The 24,251-nt window shown below is 46.6% G+C and overlaps 2 protein-coding genes across 2 annotated transcripts in view; one reads left to right on the top strand and one right to left on the bottom strand.

The window, feature by feature from the left end:
- IKBKB (inhibitor of nuclear factor kappa B kinase subunit beta) overlaps positions 1-5,147 on the bottom strand; it is a 37,836-nt gene extending 32,689 nt beyond the window's left edge. Inside the window, exons 1-4 of the mRNA XM_075858914.1 lie at positions 5,007-5,147; positions 3,435-3,557; positions 3,223-3,317; positions 413-530 (exon numbers count right to left, since the gene is read on the bottom strand). Of these exons, the coding sequence (XP_075715029.1) occupies positions 413-530; positions 3,223-3,317; positions 3,435-3,557; positions 5,007-5,018 (348 nt within the window). The 5' untranslated portion in view covers positions 5,019-5,147. The remainder of the gene's footprint in view (positions 1-412; positions 531-3,222; positions 3,318-3,434; positions 3,558-5,006) is intronic.
- The window catches only part of PLAT (plasminogen activator, tissue type), a 336,360-nt gene that overhangs the window by 181,790 nt on the left and 130,319 nt on the right, over positions 1-24,251 (top strand). The gene's annotated exons all lie outside the window — the stretch shown is intronic.

The raw sequence follows: 24,251 nt of genomic DNA, 5'->3' as shown, positions 1-24,251 counted from the left end.
AAAACGGTGTGTGATCCTGGCCTTAATGTGTTGACAGAAGTGCAGCATACACATCGTCAAAGTACCACACCAAAGAGCGGCAACACACAACATGGCTTCATATATCAGAGCAAAACCCTTCATGGGAAAGTTTCCAGAGGCCTTTGCCCAGTGATTTTAGGCTTTGTGGTCCATGGTTGTATACAGGTTCCCCACTGCTAGATATATCACAGCCTGGTACCCCACCAGTCAACATCTCACGTGTAAGTACTGCACAGCTCAACACGTCAACCCCATGGATCAATGCCTAATCAGGAGAAGCTCGAGTACCCTCCAGGGCATGACACCTCATAGGCAGGACATCATGGGTGAGTACATCAGCAGCTATGATATGTGCCCTGACATACAGACAGTACAGCAGTATATTACACACCTTCCGTAGATCACCTCCCAAGCAGAACTCCATAGCCAGCAGAGGAAGATCATTGGGTGCCAGCTTCTGCAACCCTTCCGGTACCTCTCGGGCAGACACCACATTGTTGTGATTTAATCTGTAATAATAAGATCAACATCAGATAAAACCACCACCTCTGGACGTCTGCGGCCAAAAATATATGATGTGCATCCACATGGCCTCACAGTCATTTTGATTTAAAAAGGTTATTTCCAGAATGGACAATAATTACCTAACTGGGGGCCCTGTCGATCACTAGAACGGGGGTCCTGGGTCCCCCATTGTTTCTCCATGCACCCCCCCCCCCTGCAGTGAGGAGTTTGAATGGAGCAGTGGTTGAGCATGTACCCGGCCGCTCCATTCAATGTCTATGGGACTCACGGAAACTTTTTTTTTTTTTTAAAGAGGCTCTGTCACCAGATTTTGCAATCCCTATCTCCTATTGCAGCAGATCGGCGCTGCAATGTAGATTACAGTAACGTTTTTATTTTTAAAAAACGAGCATTTTTGGCCAAGTTATGACCATTTTTGTATTTATGCAAATGAGGCTTGCAAAAGTACAACTGGGCGTGTTTAAAAGTAAAAGTCCAAGTGGGCGTGTATTATGTGCGTACATCGGGGCGTTTTTACTTCTTTTACTAGCTGGGCGTTCTGACGAGAAGAATCATCCACTTCTCTTCAGAACGCCCAGCTTCTGGCAGTGCAGACACAGCGTGTTCTCCAGAGATCACGCTGTGACGTCACTTCCTGCCCCAGGTCCTGCATCGTGTCGGACGAGCGAGGACACATCGGCACCAGAGGCTACAGTTGATTCTGCAGCAGCATCAGCGTTTGCAGGTAAGTAGCTACATCGACTTACCTGCTAACGCCGATGCTGCTGCAGAATCAAATGTAGCCTCTGGTGCCGGTGTCCTCGCTCGTCTGACACGATGCAGGACCTGTGAGTGACGACACAGCGTGATCTCTCGAGAACACGCTGTGTGTCTGCACTGCCAGAAGCTGGGCGTTCTGAAGAGAAGTGGATGACACTTCTATACACAACGCCCAGCTAGTAAAAGTAGTAAACACGCCCCGATGTACGCACATAATACACGCCCAGTTGGACTTTTACTTTAAACACGCCCAGTTGTACTTTTGCAAGCCTCATTTGCATAAATACAAAAATGGTCATAACTTGGCCAAAAATGCTCGTTTTTTAAAAATAAAAACGTTACTCTTATCTACATTGCAGCGCCGATCTGCTGCAATAGCAGATAGGCGCTGCAAAATCTGGTGACAGAGCCTCTTTAAGGGATAGCACACTGACCTATTCATTTCTATAGCCCTATGCACACTACCATGTTATACACGGATCCGTGTGGGGGCCGTGGGACCGGCCTCAGCCATTCAAGTCTATGGCGGCATGAAAACTATGGACGGCACACACTGCTGTCCATATGCCGTCCGTGTTTTGCGGGTGAGTTGCAAGACAACGGGGAGCATGTAACCTTCTCAGGGGGTTTGGATAAGCTATTGATATTATTTCCTGCCTCCTATTTTGTTTTGCGGATCCGTGAATACAGACGTAATATGGACTGTGTTTGTGGACATATGGCACGGATGTGGAGTACATACTGATGACCCACGGACCGCAAAAACAAACAATGGATCTATTGTTTACGGGCCGCGAAATGCAAACGGTCATGTGCATGTAGCCATAGACTGTGGAGCGGCAGCGGGCATGCTCAACCGTCACCCCACTCTGCGGTCATGCAGTGAGGAGGAACAGGGGTGGAGGTGATACATATTTAGATTTAAAGAGACTCTGTCCCCACATTATAAGTGCCCTGTCTCCTATATAAGGAGATCGGCGCTGTAATGTAGGTGACAGTAATGCTTTTTATTTCGAAACACGATCTATTTTTAACCACATTACGAGCGATTTTTCGCTTTATTCTAATGAGTTTCTTAATGTCCAAGTGGGCGTGTTTTACTTTAGACCAAGTGGGCGTTGTACAGAGGAGTGTATGACGCTGACCAATCAGTGACCAATCAGCATCATGCACTTCTCTCCATTCATTTACACTGCACTAGCGATATAGTTATATCACTATGTGCAGCCTCATACACAAACCCTAACATTACTGCAGTGTCCTGATAATGAATATACATCACTACCAGCCAGGACGTCATGTGTACTCAGAATCCTGACACGTCTGTAGCGTCTCTGTGAGATTCCAGCAATGCAAACGTAATCTCGTTTGAAATGACAGGTTACATCGTAATCTCGCGAGATTACGCTTGCTTTGCTGGAATCTCACAGAAAAGATTCAGAAGTGTCAGGATTCTGAGTACACATGACGTCCAGGCTGGTAGTGATGTATATTCATTGTCAGGACACTGTAGTAATGTTAGTGTTTGTGTATGTGGCTGCACATAACGATATAACTATATCGCTAGTGCAGTGTAAATGAATGGAGAGGAGTGCATGACGCTGATTGGTCACTGATTGGTCAGCGTCATACACTCCTCTGTACAACGCCCACTTGGTCGAAAGTAAAAACACGCCCACTTGGGCATTAAGAAACTCATTAGCATAAAGCTAAAAATCGCTCATAAAGTGGTTAAAAATAGATCGTGTTTCTAAATAAAAAGCATTACTGTTCCCTACATTACAGCACCGATCTTCTTATATAGGAGACAGGGCACTTATAATGTGGGGACAGAGCCTCTTTAAGCTCGGAGAATCCCCTTACTGAAGTCATTTTGATAAATCTCCCATATTGTCTCCCCACCAGAGTGTTTCTTACTTCTTCATTATCTGAATCTCCAGGCACCATCGCTCTCGATTTTTGGGGCTCAGCTCTTGCCGACATTGTTTAATTGCCACTTCCTCTCCTGTGTCCTACAGAGACATAAAAGATGGGGATCATCCTGCACCCGCATTATCTTCTTTATAGGTAACCGGTTACCACCATAATAATATTATACACAGTATTTATATAGGGACTCTGCTCCTCACACTGTTGAGCCAACGAATGACGTATCCAAAGCCTCCAGTGCCCAGCCGTTCCTTCATCTCCCAGGGTCCACAGCTCTGCGTGTGTGTCGGGGGAGGCCAGCTGGTCCGGCATGCGGGGACATCCTAACAATTAATTGGAACAGGTTATTGATACGGTTACAGGAAAGTGCAAGGTGAATCTCTCTCCAAAAAGGGGTGGCACACGGTACACTGGCATGAAAATTTCAGGAACAATCTGTTGTGGGCAGCAGGTAGGTACAGAACGATTACACACCATGTAGATACTTACAGAACAATACTTGGAAAGCTGGGTGACACTACAACATCCAGCAGCAACATCACATGAGTAATATGGGTGTGTTCTGTAGTAGCTCTATTGGATTGGATGTGATTTACACAGGGGTGTGTATAGATAACTCACTTTATGCCATATGTATTTTCTGCTTGATAAAGACTCCTGCGGGGTCGAAATGTAGCACTATTGATATTGGGATGTGTTAATAAACACTTTTTTACTTTTGCCATACGGATGCTGTCCTCAAGTTTTTAGCACAGTGTACACAGTCAGCAACACTGCGCCACGTACACGGGCAGCCCAGCACCCTGGCAGCGGGCAGCCCAGCAGAGAACATATGGTCAGCACCCCGTACACCGTCAGCACCCAGCTGGCAACGGGCAGCCCAGCACCCTGTACACGGGCAGCCCAGCACAGAACATATGGTCAGCACAGCGTATATGGGCAATACTGTATATATGTCCAGTACAGTATATATTAGTCAGCACCTTGTATATGTCAGCACCCTGTATATGGCCAGTACCGTGTATAATGTCAGTATCCTGTATATGGTTAGCACCTCGCACATGGTCAGAACCTCGCACATGGTCAGCACCCTGTATACCGTCAGCACCCTGTATACCGTCAGCACCCTGTATACCGTCAGCACCCTGTATACCATCAGCACCCAGCTGGCAGCGGGCACCCAGTACTGTGTATATGTCCAATACATTATATATAGTCAGCACCCTGTATACAGTCAACACCCTGTATATGTCAGCACCCTGTATACAGTCAACACCCTGTATATGTCAGCACCCTGTATACGGCCAGTACAGTGTATACGGTCAGCACCCTGTATATGGCCAGTACCATGTATAATGTCAGTACCCTGTATATGGCCAGGACTGTGTATATGGTCAGCACCCCGTATACCGGCAGCACCCCGTACACCGGCAGCACCCCGTACACCGGCAGCACCCCGTACACCGGCAGCACCCTGTATACCGGCAGCACCCCGTACATGGTCAGCACCTCCTATACGGTCAGCACCTCCTATACGGTCAGCACCTCCTATACGGTCAGCACCATCGTATACGGTCAGCACCCCGTACATGGTCAGCACCTCGTACATGGTCAGCACCTCATATACGGTCAGCACCCTGTATAGGGTCAGCACCCTGTATACGGTCAGCACCCTGTATACATGGGCAGTCCTGGGTACCTTCTTTCTAGAGAACAGGGCACAGAGCAGGAAGTGGGTAACTACACAGCATGGCCGGCAGCACACGTCCTACCTGATGTGTCATGGGCCGGGGTCACACAGAAGTCGGGCCGCTGAGGAGTCGGGTGTCGGGGCGCTGTGCTCTGGTACCGGACAGGACGGAGGTGACCACTGCGGCTCCGTGTGTTGTGTTCATTGCACTTCCTCATTCAGTTCCCGGTTTGACGTCATTGATGAGGCGTGGCCAATCTTAAAGCGACAGTGCAGGGTTGAAAGGTGTCTATTTATCACACAGCTACAGACCTTTGACTTCTGATCGGCCGACAGGTACCATGCCCATCCCCCAGAAATATACAGGCTCTGAACGGCCGACAGGTATCATGCCCATCCCCCAGAAATATACAAGCTCTGATCGGCCGACAGGTACCATGCCCATCCCCCAGAAATATACAAGCTCTGATCGGCCGACAGGTACCATGCCCATGCCCCAGAAATATACAAGCTCTGATCGGCCGACAGGTACCATGCCCATGCCCCAGAAATATACAAGCTCTGATCGGCCGACAGGTACCATGCCCATCCCCCAGAAATATACAAGCTCTGATCGGCTGGGATGAGTTGTAATTTTAATGGCATCACGTTGCACGTTGCATAACGTTTATAATTTTTTTGGGGAGGAGGAATAGGAAAAAAAAATGTAAGTTCACCATTGTTTTGGGTGTTTTTTCACCGTGAAATGTAAACTGTATTCTGCGGATCGATACAATTCCTGCGACACCAAATGTATATTTTTTGGTTTTACTCTTGAACAATAAAAACACTTTTTTTTAATATCAAATTCCAAGAGCCATAACTTTTTTGCTTTTCTGTCGACGTAGTCGCATGGGGGCTTATTTTTTTATGCAGGACGAGTTGTAGTTTTAATTTGGGGTACATATGGCTTATAAACTTGTATTTGGAAAGGGGGTGAACAAAAAAAGCTATTATGTTATTGTTTTTTTTGGATGGAATCACACATTCAGTTTTTGGGTCAGATTTTTTTAAGTCAAATCCAGGAGTGGATCGCCATGCGGAATAAATACTGTGTTTTTTTCATAGTACGGGCTGTTAAAGGAGTTGTCCGGGCACGGGACGTTTTTTCATACCGATGACCTATCCACGGGATAGGTCAATCAGTATATGATTGGTGGGGGTCCGGGTGTTGGACCCCCACCGATCATATATTGATTACGTATTATGTGGCTCGGTCATTAATATGAAATTTTTTTCTATCTATAGTCAACCCCTTTAAGTTTGCGGCAATACCAGTTATGTTTATTTCTTTATTAATTAAAAAATTTTTTTTTTCTTTAACGCACGTCAGATTTTGAGGGAGTTAAACTTTGATTTGGTCACAAATCAGCTTAGCAGATCGTTCAGCAGAGGAAAGAAAACAAGCCCACATACAGCAATGACGACAGAAAAATAAAAAACTTGTGGCTTTTATAAAAGGCAGAGGAAATAATAAAAATGAAAAAGCGAAAAATGGCTGCAGCGGCAAGGGTTAATAACAACCAATTGTAAAATGTTTGTTTTTTTTTAGCACATAATACACAAATGCTATTAAATACAAAAATGTCCCGAAAGGTGTCCGTAAGACTTTTGAAAAGTCCAAACTTTTTGAAACTTGGGTGTTTTCCCTTCCACAGACAATAGGTGGCGCTGTTGCATTGGAGCGACAATCAGCTAACATCTGGCAGTGGGAAAAACATGCGCAAAAGGTACTTAACAGCTCCGTGTGTCATCACCATATGATGCGCGGCTGCGCGAAAATCATTATGACACTCCGTTTGCACGTGGTGCTTTTCTGTTTTCATTCATCCTTTCCAGTGCTGTTGCGCGAATCACGCTTGTCCCACGGAACTGCTTCCGTGTGACATGCGTGGTTTTCAGTCACCCATTGACTTCAATGAGTGCGTGATGCGCGAAAAACGCAGAAATATAGGACCTGTCGTGAGTTTTTCGTAGTGGACTCACGCTGCGCAAAACTCACGGACTGTCTGCGCTGCCCCATAGACTAACATAGGTCCGTACAACACTCGTGAAAATCACGCGCGTTGCACGGACGTATTACACGTTTGTGTAAACAAGCCCTAAGGGTAAGTTCACACATCGCGAAAATACTGCAGATTTTCCGCAATGGATTTAGTTGTGGAAATTCCACAGCATAAGGCCTCATTTACACGAACGTGATATACGTCCGTGCGACGCGCGTGCTTTTCACGCGGGTCACGCGGACCTATACAAGTCTATGGGGGCATGCAGACAGTCTGTGAGTTTTGCTCAGCGTGAGTGCGCTGAAAAAAACTCACGACATGTTCTAAATTTCTGCGTTTTTCGCGCATCACGCACCCATTGAAGTCAATGGGTGCGTGAAAACCACGAAGGTCGCACGGAAGCACTTCCGTGCGAACTGCGTGATTCGCGCAAGAGCTGTCAAACTCTGAATGCAAACAGAAAAGCACCACGTGCTTTTCTGTTTACAAACATCCAAACAGAGTGTCTTAGAGATGAGCGAACCGAACTTCACCGGGTTCGGCCGAACTCGTTTTGACCGAGCCCGGCAAAAAAGTTTCCGGTACGCGACGTCAGGAGATAGTCACTGTCCAGGGTGCTGAAAGAGTTAAACTGTTTCAGCACCCTGGACAGTGACTTCCGATCACAATATACATGAACGTGTAAAAAAAAAAAAGAAGTTCTGACTTACCGATAACTCCCGGCTTCTTCCTCCAGTCTGACCTCCCGGGATGACAATTCAGTCCAAGTGACAGCTCCAGCCAATCACAGGCCAAGAACAGGCTGCAGCCAATCACAGGCTGCAGCGGTCACATGGACTGCCGCGTCATCCAGGGAGGTGGGGCCGGATGTCAAGAGAGGGACGCGTCACCAAGGCAACGGCCGGGAGACCGGACTGGAGGAAGCAGGAAGTTCTTGGTAAGTATGAACGTCTTTTTTTTATTCACAGGTTGCTGTATATTGTGATCGGAATTCATTGTCGAGGGTGCTGAAAGAGTTACTGCCGATCAGTTAACTCTTTCAGCACCCTGGACAGTGACTGACGTCGACTAGCCTCATCTCTATGATGGCGGCTGCGTGAAAATCACGCAGCCGCGCATCATACACGGATGACACATGCCTTTTGCGCACGCAAAGCGCTGCGTTTTTTTGCGTGCGCAAAACGCACACGCTCGTGTAAATGAGGCCTAATACAGTAGCATCAGAATGGATGAGATTCTAACGAATCTCATCCACACGCTGCGTAAATGAGAAGCGGAAAAAAACGCTTCAACTAAGTGGTATGAGTTGCGACTTTTTCTGCGGAAACTCTGAAATTCTGCCGCCAAAATCGCAAATTAAAAAAATATATACACACTACCGTTCAAAAGTTTAGGGTCACTTAGAAATTTCCTTATTTTTGCAAGAAAAGCACAGTTTTTTTACAATGAAGTTAACATTAAATTAATCAGAAATACACTCTATACATTGTTAATGTGCTAAATGACTATTCTAGCTGCAAACGTCTGTTTTTTAATGCAATATCTACATAGGTGTATAGAGGCCCATTTCCAGCAACCATCACTCCAGTGTTCTAATGGTACATTGTGTTTGCTAACTGTGTTAGAAGGCTAATGGATGATTAGAAAACACTTGAAAACCCTTGTGCAATTATGTTAGCACCGCTGTAAACAGTTTTGCTGTTTAGAGGAGCTATAAAACTGACCTTCCTTTGAGCTAGTTGAGAATCTGGAGCATTACATTTGTGGGTTCGATTAAACTCTCAAAATGTCTAGAAAAAGAGAGCTTTCATGTGAAACTCGACAGTCTATTCTTGTTCTTAGAAATGAAGGCTATTCCATGCGAGAAATTGCCAAGAAACTGAAGATTTCCTACAACGGTGTGTACTACTCCCTTCAGAGGACAGCACAAACAGGCTCTAACCAGAGTAGAAAGAGAAGTGGGAGGCCCCGCTGCACAACTGAGCAACAAGACAAGTACATTAGAGTCTCTAGTTTGAGAAATAGACGCCTCACAGGTCCTCAACTGGCAGCTTCATTAAATAGTACCCGCAAAATGCCAGTGTCAACGTCTACAGTGAAGAGGCGACTCCGGGATGCTGGCCTTCAGGGCAGAGTGGCAAAGAAAAGGCCATATCTGAGACTGGCTAATAAAAGGAAAAGATTATTATGGGCAAAAGCACACAGACATTGGACAGAGGAAGATTGGAAAAAAGTGTTATGGACAGACGAATCGAAGTTTGAGGTGTTTCGATCACACAGAAGAACATTTGTGAGACGCAGAACAACTGAAAAGATGCTGGAAGAGTGCCTGATGCCATCTGTCAAGCATGGTGGAGGTAATGTGATGGTATGGGGTTGCTTTGGTGCTGGTAAAGTGGGAGATTTGTACAAGGTAAAAGGGATTTTGAATAAGGAAGGCTATCACTCCATTTTGCAACGCCATGCCATACCCTGTGGACAGCGCTTGATTGGAGCCAATTTCATCCTACAACAGGACAATGACCCAAAGCACACCTCCAAATTATGCAAGAACTATTTAGGGAAGAAGCAGGCAGCTGGTATTCTATCTGTAATGGAGTGGCCAGCGCAGTCACCAGATCTCAACCCCATAGAGCTGTTGTGGCAGCAGCTTGACCGTATGGTACGCAAGAAGTGCCCATCAAGCCAATCCAACTTGTGGGAGGGGCTTCTGGAAGCATGGGGTGAAATTTCTCCCGATTACCTCAGCAAATTAACAGCTAGAATGCCAAAGGTCTGCAATGCTGTAATTGCTGCAAATGGAGCATTCCAAGACAAAAGCAAAGTTTGAAGGAGAAAATTATTATTTCAAATAAAAATCATTATTTCTAACCTTGTCAATGTCTTGACTATATTTTCTAGTCATTTTGCAACTCATTTGATAAATATAAGTGTGATTTTCATGGAAAACACAAAATTGTCTGGGTGACCCCAAACTTTTGAACGGTAGTGTATATATATATTTTTAATTTGAAATGAATAAATAAAGCTCATTATTGTTGTAGTCCTAGCGACGCGATCCTCTCTTCTGAGCGCAGCCCGTCTCCTGTGAGGACGTTTCATCCCATGTGACTGGTCACATGGACTACATCGTCGTCACAGGAGGCTATTCTCAGAAGAGAGAGATGAGAGAAGCGTCACCATGACTACGGGCGGGTAAATTTAAACTTTTTTATTATTATTATTATTATTGCTGCAGAATTTCCGCTACGGACATGCCGCGAAAAAAGCTGCACCAGAAGTCGGTGCGGTTTTTCGGATGGAATTCCCTGCGGATAAGCTGTGGAGTTTTATGCAGCGTATTTGTCCTGATTCCGCCCAGAGTGTTCCTGCCCTAAAGCTACATGCACACGTTGTGCATTTTGCTGCCGAAAATACGCAGCGAGACCACAAGAAATTTGCAGCAGTTTTTTAATGCGCTTTTCGCTTTGGTTTTTACGTTTTGCTGTGCAAATCGCTTAGTTTTCATGCTGCGGGTTTTGCTGCGTATTTGTTTAGATTTAGGGAGATAGAATTCGCAAGCGGCATAAATTGACATGTCGTGGTTTCGAAAATACGCACCGCGGGTCAATTTACACCGTGACAATTACTGCAGCGTGGACATGGGATTCCTTGGAATCTCATTGCCTATGCTGGTACTATATTACGCTGCTGTTTTGCCGCACGCAAATATGAGCGGCAAAACCGCACGTAATACACATCGTGTGCATTGACCCTAATAGGGAAATTCAACTCTCCTGTGCTAGAATGAGGATATTTAGGTCAGTGCTTATTTTTTCACCTGGATTCACCCCTTTAAATGAGGGTCTGCCCTTTGAAAAGCAATCCAGGGCATGTGCGTGTGCTTATATATATATATAAGATGCCATGTAAGCAGCCAAGTTATCCCCCTCATCAGCTGCATGGGCCGTTCAATTACCTTACAGGGCATGTTTTCTAGTGGATTCCCGATGTAGGGGAATGTGTTTTTGAGGGGGTACACCAGCCTAAAGTATTTTTCACCTATCCAGTATACCCCTTTAAGCCAACATCAGTAGCCACTCCTTGATTTGTGTTAAAAAACTGACGAAAAAACTGCACCAAATCTGCTCTGTGTAAACTAGGCCTAAGTCATACAATTACCTTTATAGAACACATTAATAGTCAATGATGGTGACATACATGTGGCATACATCCCAAATTTCAACTATTGCTGTTAGGGATCTGCCAGGTACTACGTCTAGGTATACTCCTGGGATTAATCAATCCACACCTGAGGCCAGACCTCTTAGACTGACACCGGCTCCCACCAACCAGGGTGGCAGGCTCAGGAGTGGGAGAGCCTATCGCGGCCTGGTCAGTCGGAGTTAGCTCCGCCCCCTGTCCATTATCACCTGCCGTGTTCTCTTCCTCAGTGCTTGTAATTCGTACATAATTACAAGCCCATACCTAGTCTACCATTTCTCCTACGCTGACGCTATCATGGACCCCCTTGAGACCCTGACCCAGCAGATGCAGGGCCTCTCCCTACAGGTCCAGGCCCTGGCCCAGAGGGTCAACCAGGGTGACGCTGCCTTAGTAGTACCCCTCACCTCACCTCTAGAACCCGACCTCAAGTTACCTGACCGGTTCTCAGGGGACCGTAAGACGTTTCTCTCCTTCCGGGAGAGTTGCAGACTTTATTTCCGCCTAAGACCTCACTCCTCAGGTTCCGAGAACCAGCGGGTGGGTATCATCATATCCCGACTCCAGGAAGGGCCCCAAGAGTGGGCCTTCTCCTTGGCTCCTGACGCCCCTGAACTTTCCTCTGTTGATCGTTTTTTCTCTGCCCTCGGACTCATTTACGACGAGACTGACAGGACTGCTTTAGCCGAGAGTCAGCTGGTGACCTTACGTCAGGGTAGGAGACCGGTGGAGGAATACTGTTCTGATTTTAGAAAGTGGTGCGTAGCTTCTCGGTGGAACGACCCGGCCCTAAGGTGCCAGTTTAGGTTAGGATTATCTGACGCCCTGAAGGATCTGCTGGTTAGCTACCCCTCTTCTGACTCCCTTGACCAGGTTATGGCCCTAGCAGTACGACTTGACCGACGTCTCAGGGAACGTCAGCTTGAACGTTTCAATGTGCTCCCCTCTGACTTTTCTGCGATCCCCCCCGAGGTCCCGTCTCCTCGCCCCTTCACGGAGGACTCGGAGGTACCTATGCAACTCGGGGCCTCCATGTCCCCTCGACAACGTAGGGAGTTTCGCAGAATGAATGGTCTCTGCTTCTACTGTGGGGACGACAAGCATCTACTGAACACCTGTCCCAGGCGCAAGAATAAGAAGCCGGAAAACTTCCGCGCCTAAGTGATCATCGGGGAGGTCACTTGGGCGCACAGGTATTTCCCGTTAATGTGAAACGCAATAAAATTTTGCTTCCCTTTCAGGTCTCGTTTGCTGGCCGGTCTGCCACGGGCAGTGCTTTCGTGGATTCTGGCTCATCTGCTAATATCATGTCTGTGGAATTTGCTATGTCTCTAAAAATGCCTTTTATTGATTTGCCTTATCCTATCCCTGTAGTAGGTATCGACTCAACTCCCCTTGCTAATGGTTATTTTACTCAGCATACTCCTGTTTTTGAACTCCTGGTTGGCTCCATGCATTTGGAGCAGTGCTCTGTACTGGTGATGCAGGGATTATCGTCTGATCTGGTATTAGGTCTTCCCTGGTTGCAGCTGCATAATCCCACGTTTGATTGGAATACTGGGGATCTCACCAAATGGGGTAGTGAATGTCTGATGTCATGTCTTTCTGTTAACTCTATTTCTCCCCGGGAGGAGGTAAACACGCTTCCTGAGTTTGTTCAGGACTTCGCCGATGTGTTTTCTAAGGAGGCCTCCGAGGTGTTGCCCCCCCATAGAGATTACGATTGCGCCATCGATTTGGTGCCTGGTGCCAAGCTTCCTAAGGGTAGGATATTTAATCTTTCATGTCCTGAACGTGAAGCTATGAGGGTGTATATCCAAGAATGCCTGGCCAAGGGTTTCATTCGCCCCTCGACTTCTCCTGTAGGTGCTGGCTTCTTCGTCGTGGGGAAGAAGGATGGTGGCCTTAGGCCGTGCATTGATTATCGTAACCTGAATAAGGTCACCGTAAGGAACCAGTACCCACTTCCTTTGATTCCGGATTTTTTAAATCAGGTTCAGGGAGCCCAATGGTTTTCTAAGTTCGATCTACGGGGGGCATATAACCTTATCCGCATCAAAGAGGGGGATGAGTGGAAAACTGCGTTCAACACACCCGAGGGTCATTTCGAATACCTGGTCATGCCCTTTGGGTTGTGTAATGCCCCTGCTGTCTTCCAGAATTTTATTAATGAAATCCTGAGAGATTACCTGGGTAATTTTCTTGTTGTGTACCTTGATGACATACTGGTGTTTTCCAAGGACTGGTCCTCCCACGTGGAGCATGTCAGGAAGGTGCTCCAGGTCCTTCGGGAGAATAATCTGTTTGCTAAGACTGAAAAATGTGTCTTTGGGGTACAGGAGATACCATTTTTAGGTCAAATCCTCACTCCTCATGAATTCCGCATGGACCCTGCCAAGGTTCAGGCTGTGGCGGAATGGGTCCAACCTGCCTCCCTTAAGGCGTTACAGTGTTTTTTAGGGTTCGCCAACTATTACAGGAGATTTATTGCCAACTTCTCGGTCGTCGCTAAGCCTCTCACGGACCTTACTCGCAAGGGTGCTGATGTCCTCCATTGGCCCCCTGAGGCCATCCAGGCCTTTGAGACCCTCAAGAAGTGCTTTATCTCGGCCCCCGTGCTGATTCAGCCCAACCAAGAGGAGCCATTTATTGTGGAGGTTGACGCATCCGAGGTGGGAGTGGGGGCCGTCTTGTCCCAGGGTACCAGCTCCCTCACCCATCTCCGCCCCTGTGCTTACTTCTCTAGGAAGTTTTCGCCCACGGAGAGTAACTATGATATTGGCAACCGCGAACTTCTAGCCATTAAATGGGCTTTTGAAGAGTGGCGGCACTTCCTGGAGGGGGCCAGACACCAGGTAACGGTCCTTACGGATCACAAGAATCTGGTTTTCCTAGAATCGGCCCGGAGGCTTAATCCTAGACAAGCTCGCTGGGCACTATTCTTTACCAGATTTAATTTCTTGGTTACCTATAGGGCTGGGTCCAAGAATATTAAGGCTGATGCTCTGTCACGTAGTTTCATGGCCAATCCTCCTTCCGAGAAGGATCCTGCTTGTATTTTACCCCCTGGTATAATCGTTTCTGCCACGGATTCTGATTTAGCTTCTGATATCGCGGCTGATCAGGGTTCAGCTCCCGGGAACGTCCCTGGGGACAAACTGTTTGTTCCCCTGCAATACCGGCTAAGGGTACTCAGGGAAAACCATGACTCCGCTCTATCTGGTCATCCTGGCATCTTGGGCACCAAACACCTCATTACCAGAAACTATTGGTGGCCTGGGTTGCCTAAAGACGTTAGGGCTTACGTCGCCGCTTGTGAGGTTTGCGCTAGGTCCAAAACCCCTAGGTTTCCGACCTGCGGGCCTATTACGTTCCTTGCCCATTCCCCAGAGACCTTGGACCCATATCTCCATGGATTTTATCACCGATTTGCCCCCATCTCAGGGCAAGTCGGTGGTGTGGGTGGTAGTAGACCGCTTCAGCAAGATGTGCCACTTTGTGCCCCTTAAGAAGCTACCTAACGCCAAGACGTTAGCTTCTTTGTTTGTGAAACACATCCTGCGTCTCCATGGGGCCCCAGTCAATATCGTTTCTGACAGAGGGGTACAATTTGTTTCCTTATTTTGGAGAGCTTTTTGTAAAAAGTTGGAGATTGATCTGTCCTTCTCCTCCGCCTTCCATCCCGAAACTAATGGCCAAACGGAAAGGACTAACCAATCCCTGGAACAATATTTAAGGTGTTTCATCTCTGACTGTCAATTCGATTGGGCCTCATTCCTTCCCCTTGCTGAATTTTCCCTGAATAACCGGGTCAGTAACTCGTCAGGGGTCTCCCCGTTTTTCTGTAATTTCGGGTTTAACCCAAGGTTCTCCTCCGTTTCCCCTGGTTGTTCCAATAATCCTGAGGTAGAGGATGTTCATCGGGAACTGTGCACAGTCTGGGCCCAGGTTCAGAAGAACCTAGAGGCGTCCCAGAGTGCACAAAAGATTCAGGCTGATAGTAAACGTTCTGCTAACCCCCGGTTTGTCGTCGGGGATTTGGTCTGGTTGTCGTCCAGGAACTTGCGCCTTAAGGTCCCGTCCAGGAAGTTTGCTCCCCGATTTATTGGACCTTATAAGATCATTGAAGTCCTCAACCCTGTATCCTTCCGTCTGGAGCTGCCCCCATCCTTTCGCATACATGACGTCTTCCATGCCTCCCTCCTTAAACGCTGCTCCCCGTCCTGGTCCCCCTCGAGGAAACCTCCTGTTCCCGTTCTCACCCCTGAGGGGGTGGAATTCGAGGTGGCCAAGATTATGGACAGTAGGATGGTCCAGGGCTCCCTCCAGTACCTGGTCCATTGGAGAGGATACGGGCCGGAGGAGAGGACTTGGGTACCTGCTCGTGATGTTCACGCTGGGGTATTGATCAGGAGGTTCCACCTTCTCTTCCCTACTAAATCGGGTCCTCTTAGTAAGGGTCCGGTGGCCCCTCATAAAAGGGGGAGTACTGTTAGGGATCTGCCAGGTACTACGTCTAGGTATACTCCTGGGATTAATCAATCCACACTTGAGGCCAGACCTCTTAGACTGACACCGGCTCCCACCAACCAGGGTGGCAGGCTCAGGAGTGGGAGAGCCTATCGCGGCCTGGTCAGTCGGAGTTAGCTCCGCCCCCTGTCCATTATCACCTGCCGTGTTCTCTTCCTCAGTGCTTGTAATTCTTCTGAATTCCTGGCCCTACTGCTGCTTGCTCCAGCCTGCTTCTGCCGTGCTTCTGCCTTGCTGCAGTTCCGCTTAACCTGCTTCGCTTTGCCCCTGGCTTGCTTCCTTCTCCGTGCTCACGTTGGTATACTCCACTTCATCCTGGTCCTGACTACTCATTCACCGCTCCGTTTCCTCGCGGCGTTCCGTGGGCTACTGCCCCTTCCCTTGCGTGTTCCCTGTTTGTTCTCCCGTGCACTTAGACAGCGTAGGGACCGCCGCTCAGTTGTACCCCGTCGCCTAGGGCCGGTCATTGCAAGTAGGCAGGGACAGGGCGGTGGGTAGATTAGGGCTCACTTTCTCTTCACCTCCTTCCTGCCATTACAATTTCAAAGAGGGACAAGCAATTAAGCGCGTCACAGCAATTTTTTTTCCCTTCGAGCCACACCACTAATCCCGCCTAATCCCCGCCCTTACACACCCAGTTCAGCCCACACAGTTTTATGCTCCCATAGTGCCTCCCCACAAAATAATGCAACTATAGCTACCCCCACACAGTATAATGCCAAATAGCTGCCCCCGCACAGTATAATGCCCCATACAGTATAATGCCCTCATAGATGTACTCATACAGTATAGAGCAAACACAGATGCCCCCATACAGTATAATGCCCACACAGACGCCACCCATACATTATAATGCCCCATAGCTGTCCCCATATAGCATAATTCCCCCATAGCTGCCTCCATAAAGTATAATGCCCACACAGATACCCCCATACAGTATAATGCTCCATAGTGCCACAATGCCCTGTAGATAGTGCCACAGTGCCCACTGTAGATAGTGCTCACATGGATGGTGCCAGTGCCCACATACCATCACAGTGCCCACATAGTGCCACAGTGCCCATATATAAAGTGTCAGTGCCCACATATAAAGTGTCAGTGCCCAAATATAAAGTGCCAGTGCCCACATAGTGCCATAGTGCCCACATATTAAGTTCCAGTGCCACACATATAAAGTGCCAGTACCCACATATAAAGTGCCAATGCCCACAGTGCCCATGTAGATGTTGCCCATATAGTGCCACAGTGCCCATGTAGATAGTGCTACTCCTCCTTTGAACATAGCGCCACCCTGCCAGTAGATAGTGCTAATCCCCCCTGTCGATAGCTCCACCCTGCCAGTAGATAGTGCTAACCCCCCCTGTCGATAGCTCCACCCTGCCAGTAGATAGCGCTAACACCCCCTGTAGATAGCTCCATTGGGGCTCCCTCTAGGAGTGGAATCTCCAGCCAGAGCATCGGCAACGCTCTGGCCGGGGATTCCGCTTCAGGAAGAGCACCTGACGTCACTGTCCATAAATGGACAGTGACGTCAAGGGCTTTCCCAAGACAGGAGTCCCCGGCCAGAGAGCTTGCGCTTCTCTGGCCCAGGACTCCATGGTTGAATGCTGGAGCAGGGTTTCCTGCTTCAGCATTGGATTCAACTATATCTGCGTCCTGAGGGCACAGATATAGTAGAAACCGGGACATACCACCGGCCGCATGAGACAGCGGGACACAGCCCGGAATCCGGGACTGTCCCGCTGAATCCGGGACGGTTGGGAGGTATGCATCTGGCATTGTAATGATTATTGCGTCAAATAAAATAATCCTATAAAAATATTTCAGAAACTATACAGTATATACAGTAGCAATACAACAGTGTATATCAGTCCTTAAAGGGGTTGTCTTATTACAAATATGGGCAGTATATAGCTAGTATATGCCACCAATTTCGAATTGACAGTGGTCCGACCGATGCGACTCTTGTCGTATACAAGAACAAAGTGACAACGACACTAGAAATGCGCTGTGCCACTTGGTCTGCTCAGTCTTTTCGGGCCGCGTGGTCAGCCATTATAGTCAAATGCCGGCCATACAGTCACCTGGAAAAAAGCACAGCAGAGCCGTCAAGTGACGAAGTGGCTTGGATAATAAAAGTTCTCTGGAAAAGCTGGGTGTCATTACAACCCCCACAGTGGTCTATCACACAGCTTTTCCAGTTGGACCCTGTACAAGAACTATATATGGACTCCGTGTTTTCCAACAACTGATGACCACCTCATTTAAGGCTTTCCAGAAAATTCCTTGCCACTGTACCAATACGTCAGTAGTTTTGAGACATGAATGGACTGACCGTAGTCCCTTATATGTGATCTCATGGACGATAGGGAGCACAATTTTCTTTTTTTTACAGTTGCAATTAACAGCCCATTACATGCAAGCCCCCTGTTTCAGCAGTCCAAATATCTGGTCTAAGTCATGAGGAAGAGGAGCAGCTCTCCTTGACAGCCCATCAGCCCTCCACGACGTGATCGTGGGGTGCCAATGGTTGTCACGGCAGCCTGGGTGCTGATGGTTGTCACGGCAGCCTGGGGGCCTAATGAAGGCCCCCAGGTCTGTCATCTTTGTACTCCTATTAAGCCCTGCCAGAGACTGTAAGGCTGGGTTCACACGACCATGTTACGTCCGTAATGGACGGAACGTATTTTGGCTGCAAGTCCCGGACCGAACACACTGCAGGGAACCGGGCTCCTAGCATCATAGTTATGTACGACACTAGGAGTCCCTGCCTCGCTGCGGGACAAATGTCCCGTACTATAATCATGATTACAGTACGGGACAGTAGTTCCACGGAGAGGCAGGGACTCCTAGCGTCGTACATAACTATGATGCTAGGAGCCCGGCTCCCTGCAGTGTGTTCGGTCCGGGACTTGCGGCCGAAATACGTTCCGTCCATTACGGACGTAATGTGCTCGTGTGAATCCAGCCTAAGAATTACAATATACTGCAATACATTAGTATTGCAGTATATCGTGCAAGCGATCCAATGATCGCTGGTTCAAGTCCTCTAAGGGGACTAATAAAAAAAGGAAACGTGAGTAAAAAAAGTTTTTTTATGTACAAAAAAATATTAAAAGATAAAAAAAAACTTTTCCCATTTCCAAAGCATTGTAAAAAAAAATAAAAAGGTATAAACATAATTGGTATCGCTGTGTCCGTAAAAGTCGGAACTATTATCATTTAACATTATTTAACCCGCACAGCAAATGCAGTAAAAAAAACAAAACGCCAGAATCGCTGTTATTTGGTCACTTCATCTCCCACAAAAATTGGAATTAAAAGTAATAAAAAACTTGCATATACCCCAAAAGACCAATAAAAACGACAGCTCGTATCGCAAAAAATAAGCCCCCACACCCCTTAATCGACGAAAAAAATCAAAAAGTTATGGCTCAGAATATGGCGTCGCAAAAATTTTTAACAATTCATTTTTCCCCTAGAAAAGTAGTAAAACATAAAAAAACTATATAAATGTGGTATCACTATAATCGTACTGACCCGAAGAACAAAGTTAATATGTTGTTTTTACTGCAAGGTGAACGTCGTAAAAAAATAAACCCAAAAAACAATGGAGGAATCTCTGTTTCATTTCCATTACACCCCCAAATTTTATTTTTCTAGTACATTATGTGGTACAATAAATGGTGCTATGAAAAACTACAATTCGTCCCGCAAAAATCAAGCCCTCATACGGCTATGTCGACGGAAAAATAAAAAAAAGTTATGGCTTTTGGAATGTGGGGAGGAAAAAACAAAAATGAAAATCCAAAAAATGAGGAAAGGGTTAAAATATAAACATGGGCCTCCATGGAAAACCCCTTAAAAACGAAATACATGACATACTTGGAGAAGAGATGATCTTTACGCACATCGGAGTCGTTTTTTTTTATAGAGGTCCCCTGTAATGATTCATCCTTTTCACCAGTGTATCGTAAAATGAATATGAAATGTGCGTCATTCATGACCATATCACTACTCCGATTAATCTGAAAACAAATCAAAAACATTTTGAACACGACTTTTCCCGCAGCCCAGTGTGACGCCGCTCTGCAGAGCAAAAGCGTTCCAGCTAAACACATTTTCGATATCTCAGTCCTCCATGCTGGGCTGCTAAACTGGATGACGTCACATGTTTATAAAGCTCAACCGCATGCACAAGGGTCACCAAAAAGGGATAAAAAACATCATGAAGAAATCTTAAATATCATGAAAAATAATAAATAAACATTGTACGTCACAGGAAATCACGGAGCGATCATTTGTGTAAACACCATGGAGAAGTGCAATGGAAAATATTACAGAATATGTTCTATCAATGATACAAATAATTAAACCTATGATAATCGCAGCGGGCTTTGCCCAGATGACACAATTCTCACATTTTCTCACTTAAAGGTCTCCAGGTTTGAGCAATACTGTCCTAAGGGGGTTTTCCACATTGGATAGGTCATCAGTATATGATCAGTGCGTGTCCGATACCCGGACCCTGCATCGACCCGCCACTCCGGCTGCCTCCGGGCAACGGACGATATTGCCGGAATCAAATGGCTCCAGTCAAAGAATAGCGGCTGCCGAGCTGCAGTACTAGTGAATAAGAGCAGAGCCGCAGTTCTGTCGAATGGCCGCTATGCAGTGGTCGGAGCCAACTGCTTCCGAGTCTCCAACTACTGCATACCTTTCAAAACATCTGGTGCCCGGAGGCAGCCGGAGTGGCGGTTCGGTGCGGGTCCTGGTGTCGGACCCGCACCAATCATATATTGATGACCTATCCGGTGAATAGGTCATCAGTTGTCAGAATGTCAAAAAACTCCTTTAAGTAGATACAAGTAGCTGATACATACCATTACACTATATAACTATGGCTGATGTAAGCTAACTACAACTCCCAGGATGACATTAACGACTAAAGGGGAAGTCACATGCAGCAGATTTTGTTGCAGAAATGTTACGTTAGCTTAGGCTCTTTTCATAGTGGTCTCCATTAAAGGTATCTGCTGGGAAACGCTCCCAACGTAGACATTAAATGCAGGCTGTGACGGATGCCTAAGGCCTCATTTACACGAGCGTGTGCGTTTTGCGCGCGCAAAAAACGCTGCGTTTTGCGCGCGCAAAAGGCACTTGGCAGCTCCGTGTGTCATCCGTGTATGATGCGCGGCTGCGTGATTTTCGCGCAGCCGCCATCATAGAGATGAGGCTAGTCGACGCCCGTCACTGTCCAAGGTGCTGAAAGAGCTAACTGATCGGCAGTAACTCTTTCAGCACCCTCGACAGTGAGTTCCGATCACAATATACACCAACCTGTGAATAAAACAAGACTTTCATACTCACCAAGAACTTCCTGCTTCCCCCAGTCCGGGCTCCCGGCCGTTGCCTTGGTGACGCGTCCCTCTCTTGTCATCCGGCCCCACCTCCCAGGATGACGCCGCAGTCCATGAGACCGCTGCAGCCTGTGATTGGCTGCAGCCTGTGCTTGGCCTGTGATTGGCTGCAGCCTGTGCTTGGCCTGTGATTGGCTGCAGCTGTCACTTTGACTGAACTGTCATCCCGGGAGGTCGGACCGGAGTTATCGGTAAGTCAGAACGTCTTTTTTTTTTTACAGGTTCATGGATTTTCGGAGCGGAAGTCACTGTCCATGGTGCTGAACCAGTTTAACGCTTTCAGCACCGTGGACAGTGACTGTCTCCTGACGTCGCGTACCCGAACATTTTTTACCGGTTTCGGTCAAAACGAGTTTGGCCGAACCCGGTGAAGTTCGGTGCGCTCATCTCGAATTTGACACTCCGTTTGGATGTTTGTAAACAGAAAAGCACGTGGTGCTTTTCTGTTTACATTCAGGAGTTTGACAGCTCTTGCGCGAATCACGCAGTTCGCACGGAAGTGCTTCCGTGCGGCATGCGTGGTTTTCACGCACCCATTGACTTCAATGGGTGCGTGAGTGCGCGAAAAACGCACGATTATAGAACATGTCGTGAGTTTTTTTCTGCGCACACGCGCTGAGCGCAATTCACGCATCGTCTAAACTGCCCCATTGACTAATATAGGTGCGTACGACATGCGTGCAAAGCACGCGCGTCGCACGCGCGTATAATACGTTCGTGTAAATGAGGCCTAACAGTGGCATCCGTCACCTATACACTATAATGGCATACTTTTAAGTTCCCGTGAGGTCATCCCTACATAGATCTTATTGCAGGGACAGTGCGCGTGATAGATCACATTCCTCACATTGCAATTAATAAAGTGCACAATTTTGAAAACTCTAGTATGTATCCGTCCTCAGCAGCTGCTAGTTCGCGCTGTACCCACGCGATCAGTGGCAGGAGCACGGCTGTTATACACAGCCTGGCTCCTGCTGCAACTGCCAGAATCGAAGCGCGCTCCGATTCCGGCAGTTTAACCCATTAAATGCCGCTGTCAATAGTGACAGCGGCATCTAATGTGTTTGACAGAGGGGGGAACTCCCTCTGTCACCCGATCGGCGCCCCCGCAAACAAATCGCGGGTCGCCGTCGGGTTTCCATGACAGCGGGGGGTCTAACAAAGACCCCCAGGTCTGTCTTCCGCAAATGCCTGTTAGGCGATGCCGGAGGCATGACCTAACAGGTTGCCTGTCAGTTTCACACTGACAGGCAATAATGCTTTGGTATACTAAGTATACCAAAGCATTATATATGCGATCGACACATCGCATAGTGAAGTCCCCTGGTGGGACTTAAAAAAAAAATGTCAATCAAAAAAAATAATAATTACAGTCAAAATCAAATAAAACTACTTTTTTTGCCCAAAAAGTGGTTTTATTCAGTAAAAGTGTCAAAACAAATCACACATACACATATATGGTATCCCCGCGATCGTAACAACTTGACCAATAAAATGAACACATGCATTAAACCGCCGGATGAACGGCGTCCAAAAAAAACGCAAAAAAACAACGGCAAAATTCTCTCTTTTCTCCCATTCCCCCCATAAAAAATAAAAGTTCATCTATAAGTCCTATGTACCCCAAAATAGTACTAATGAAAACTACACATTGGCCCGCAAAAATCAAGCCGACATACGGCCACATCGACGGAAAAATAAAAAAATGACGGCTCTTGGAATGCGGCGATGCAAAAACAAGTAATTTTTTTCTAAAAGGCTTTTTATTGTGCAAACGTAGGAAAACATATAAAACCTTTACATATTTGGTATCCCTGTAATCGTGCCGACCCATAGAATAAAGGTAACATGTTATTTATGCTGCATAGTAAACGGCGTAAATTTATAACGTGAAAATCGATGCTGGAATAGCTGCTTATTTTCAATTCTCCTAAAATAAAGTTAATAAAAGTTAATCAATATATTGTAAGCATCTAAAAATGGTACAATTACAAAATACAACTCGTCCCGCAAAAAACAAGCCCTTATACGGCTATGTCGACGGAATAAAAAAAAAGTTACGACTCTTGGAATGCGACCGTGAAAAAACAAAAAATAATCCTTGGTCATTAACGTGCAAAATGGCCCGGTCATTAAGGGGTTAAGGACCTCAATTTCTACCTCTGTAGCTTCCAAGGTTTTTTTTGTCTAGACCAATCAGGAGCTCCAAAAAGTTCCTAGAACATAATTTGCACGACACCTCCCACTTATTTTTAAAGGACTGGTCCTCAGTGGGGAAGGAGGGAAATACCTGGATCCTTAGTCCCGTGGAATTACGGTAGGTCTTTTTGTAAGTAATTTTCAAGTACGGCTTTATTCTACCACACCCTTGTATGTTTCTTTAGTAAGTATTTTATTGACATTTTGATTTCTTTCACATCAGCATTTACATCCTCATGGAGAAAATCAGAACCACCAAAAATAGTTGCCAATTGTGTGACACAAGTTTTGTCATGCAATTTGTAATCCATATATAATATTTTCTCTGCTCAAAAAATATAACAAAACTATATATTATTCACCCATATATATGGTATATATCCCGGTATATATATGGACAAATAACAAATACACAACCTGATCTGATCACATATATCTTCACTCCAAACTGTACTCAACTAGTTCCTCTTGTCACATCAATCTGCACTTTATATTTGTGGTAGCTCAGATACTGCTTGGGTGACTGGTTCAAGCAGCTTTGTTATATTCCCCTTCCCAACACAAGGGCTGGTCCCCTGGACAAAATATGCCATGTAAATATTGCGTCACTTCCCCCAATACATTTAGATTGTAAGCTCATATGGGCAGGGTCCTCTTTCCTGTTGTTTCATTGGTTCTTCTTAATTTGTTTTGATTATTTGATATTTTACTTGTTTGCTACTTTCCCAATTGTAAAGCGCTGTGGAATATGTTGGTGCTATATATATTATTATTAGTAGGGAAAAGTGACAACCTCGCATGCCAGCAGCCCATAGTTCCTCTTTCCCTGACTGCAGGCCCTCTGTGAATATTCAGAAACCTCTCAGTCAGTGAAAAACTCTCCATCTGTAACACAGTACTGAAGTCACAGAGAAGAGGGAGAAGGTAGGA

The sequence above is a fragment of the Rhinoderma darwinii genome, chromosome 3 (genome assembly GCF_050947455.1).
Source record: "Rhinoderma darwinii isolate aRhiDar2 chromosome 3, aRhiDar2.hap1, whole genome shotgun sequence".
In the NCBI taxonomy this organism is placed as follows: Eukaryota; Metazoa; Chordata; class Amphibia; order Anura; family Rhinodermatidae; genus Rhinoderma; species Rhinoderma darwinii.
Note: the sequence above shows the minus strand (reverse complement) of the source record. Positions and strands in the feature narration are given on the sequence as shown.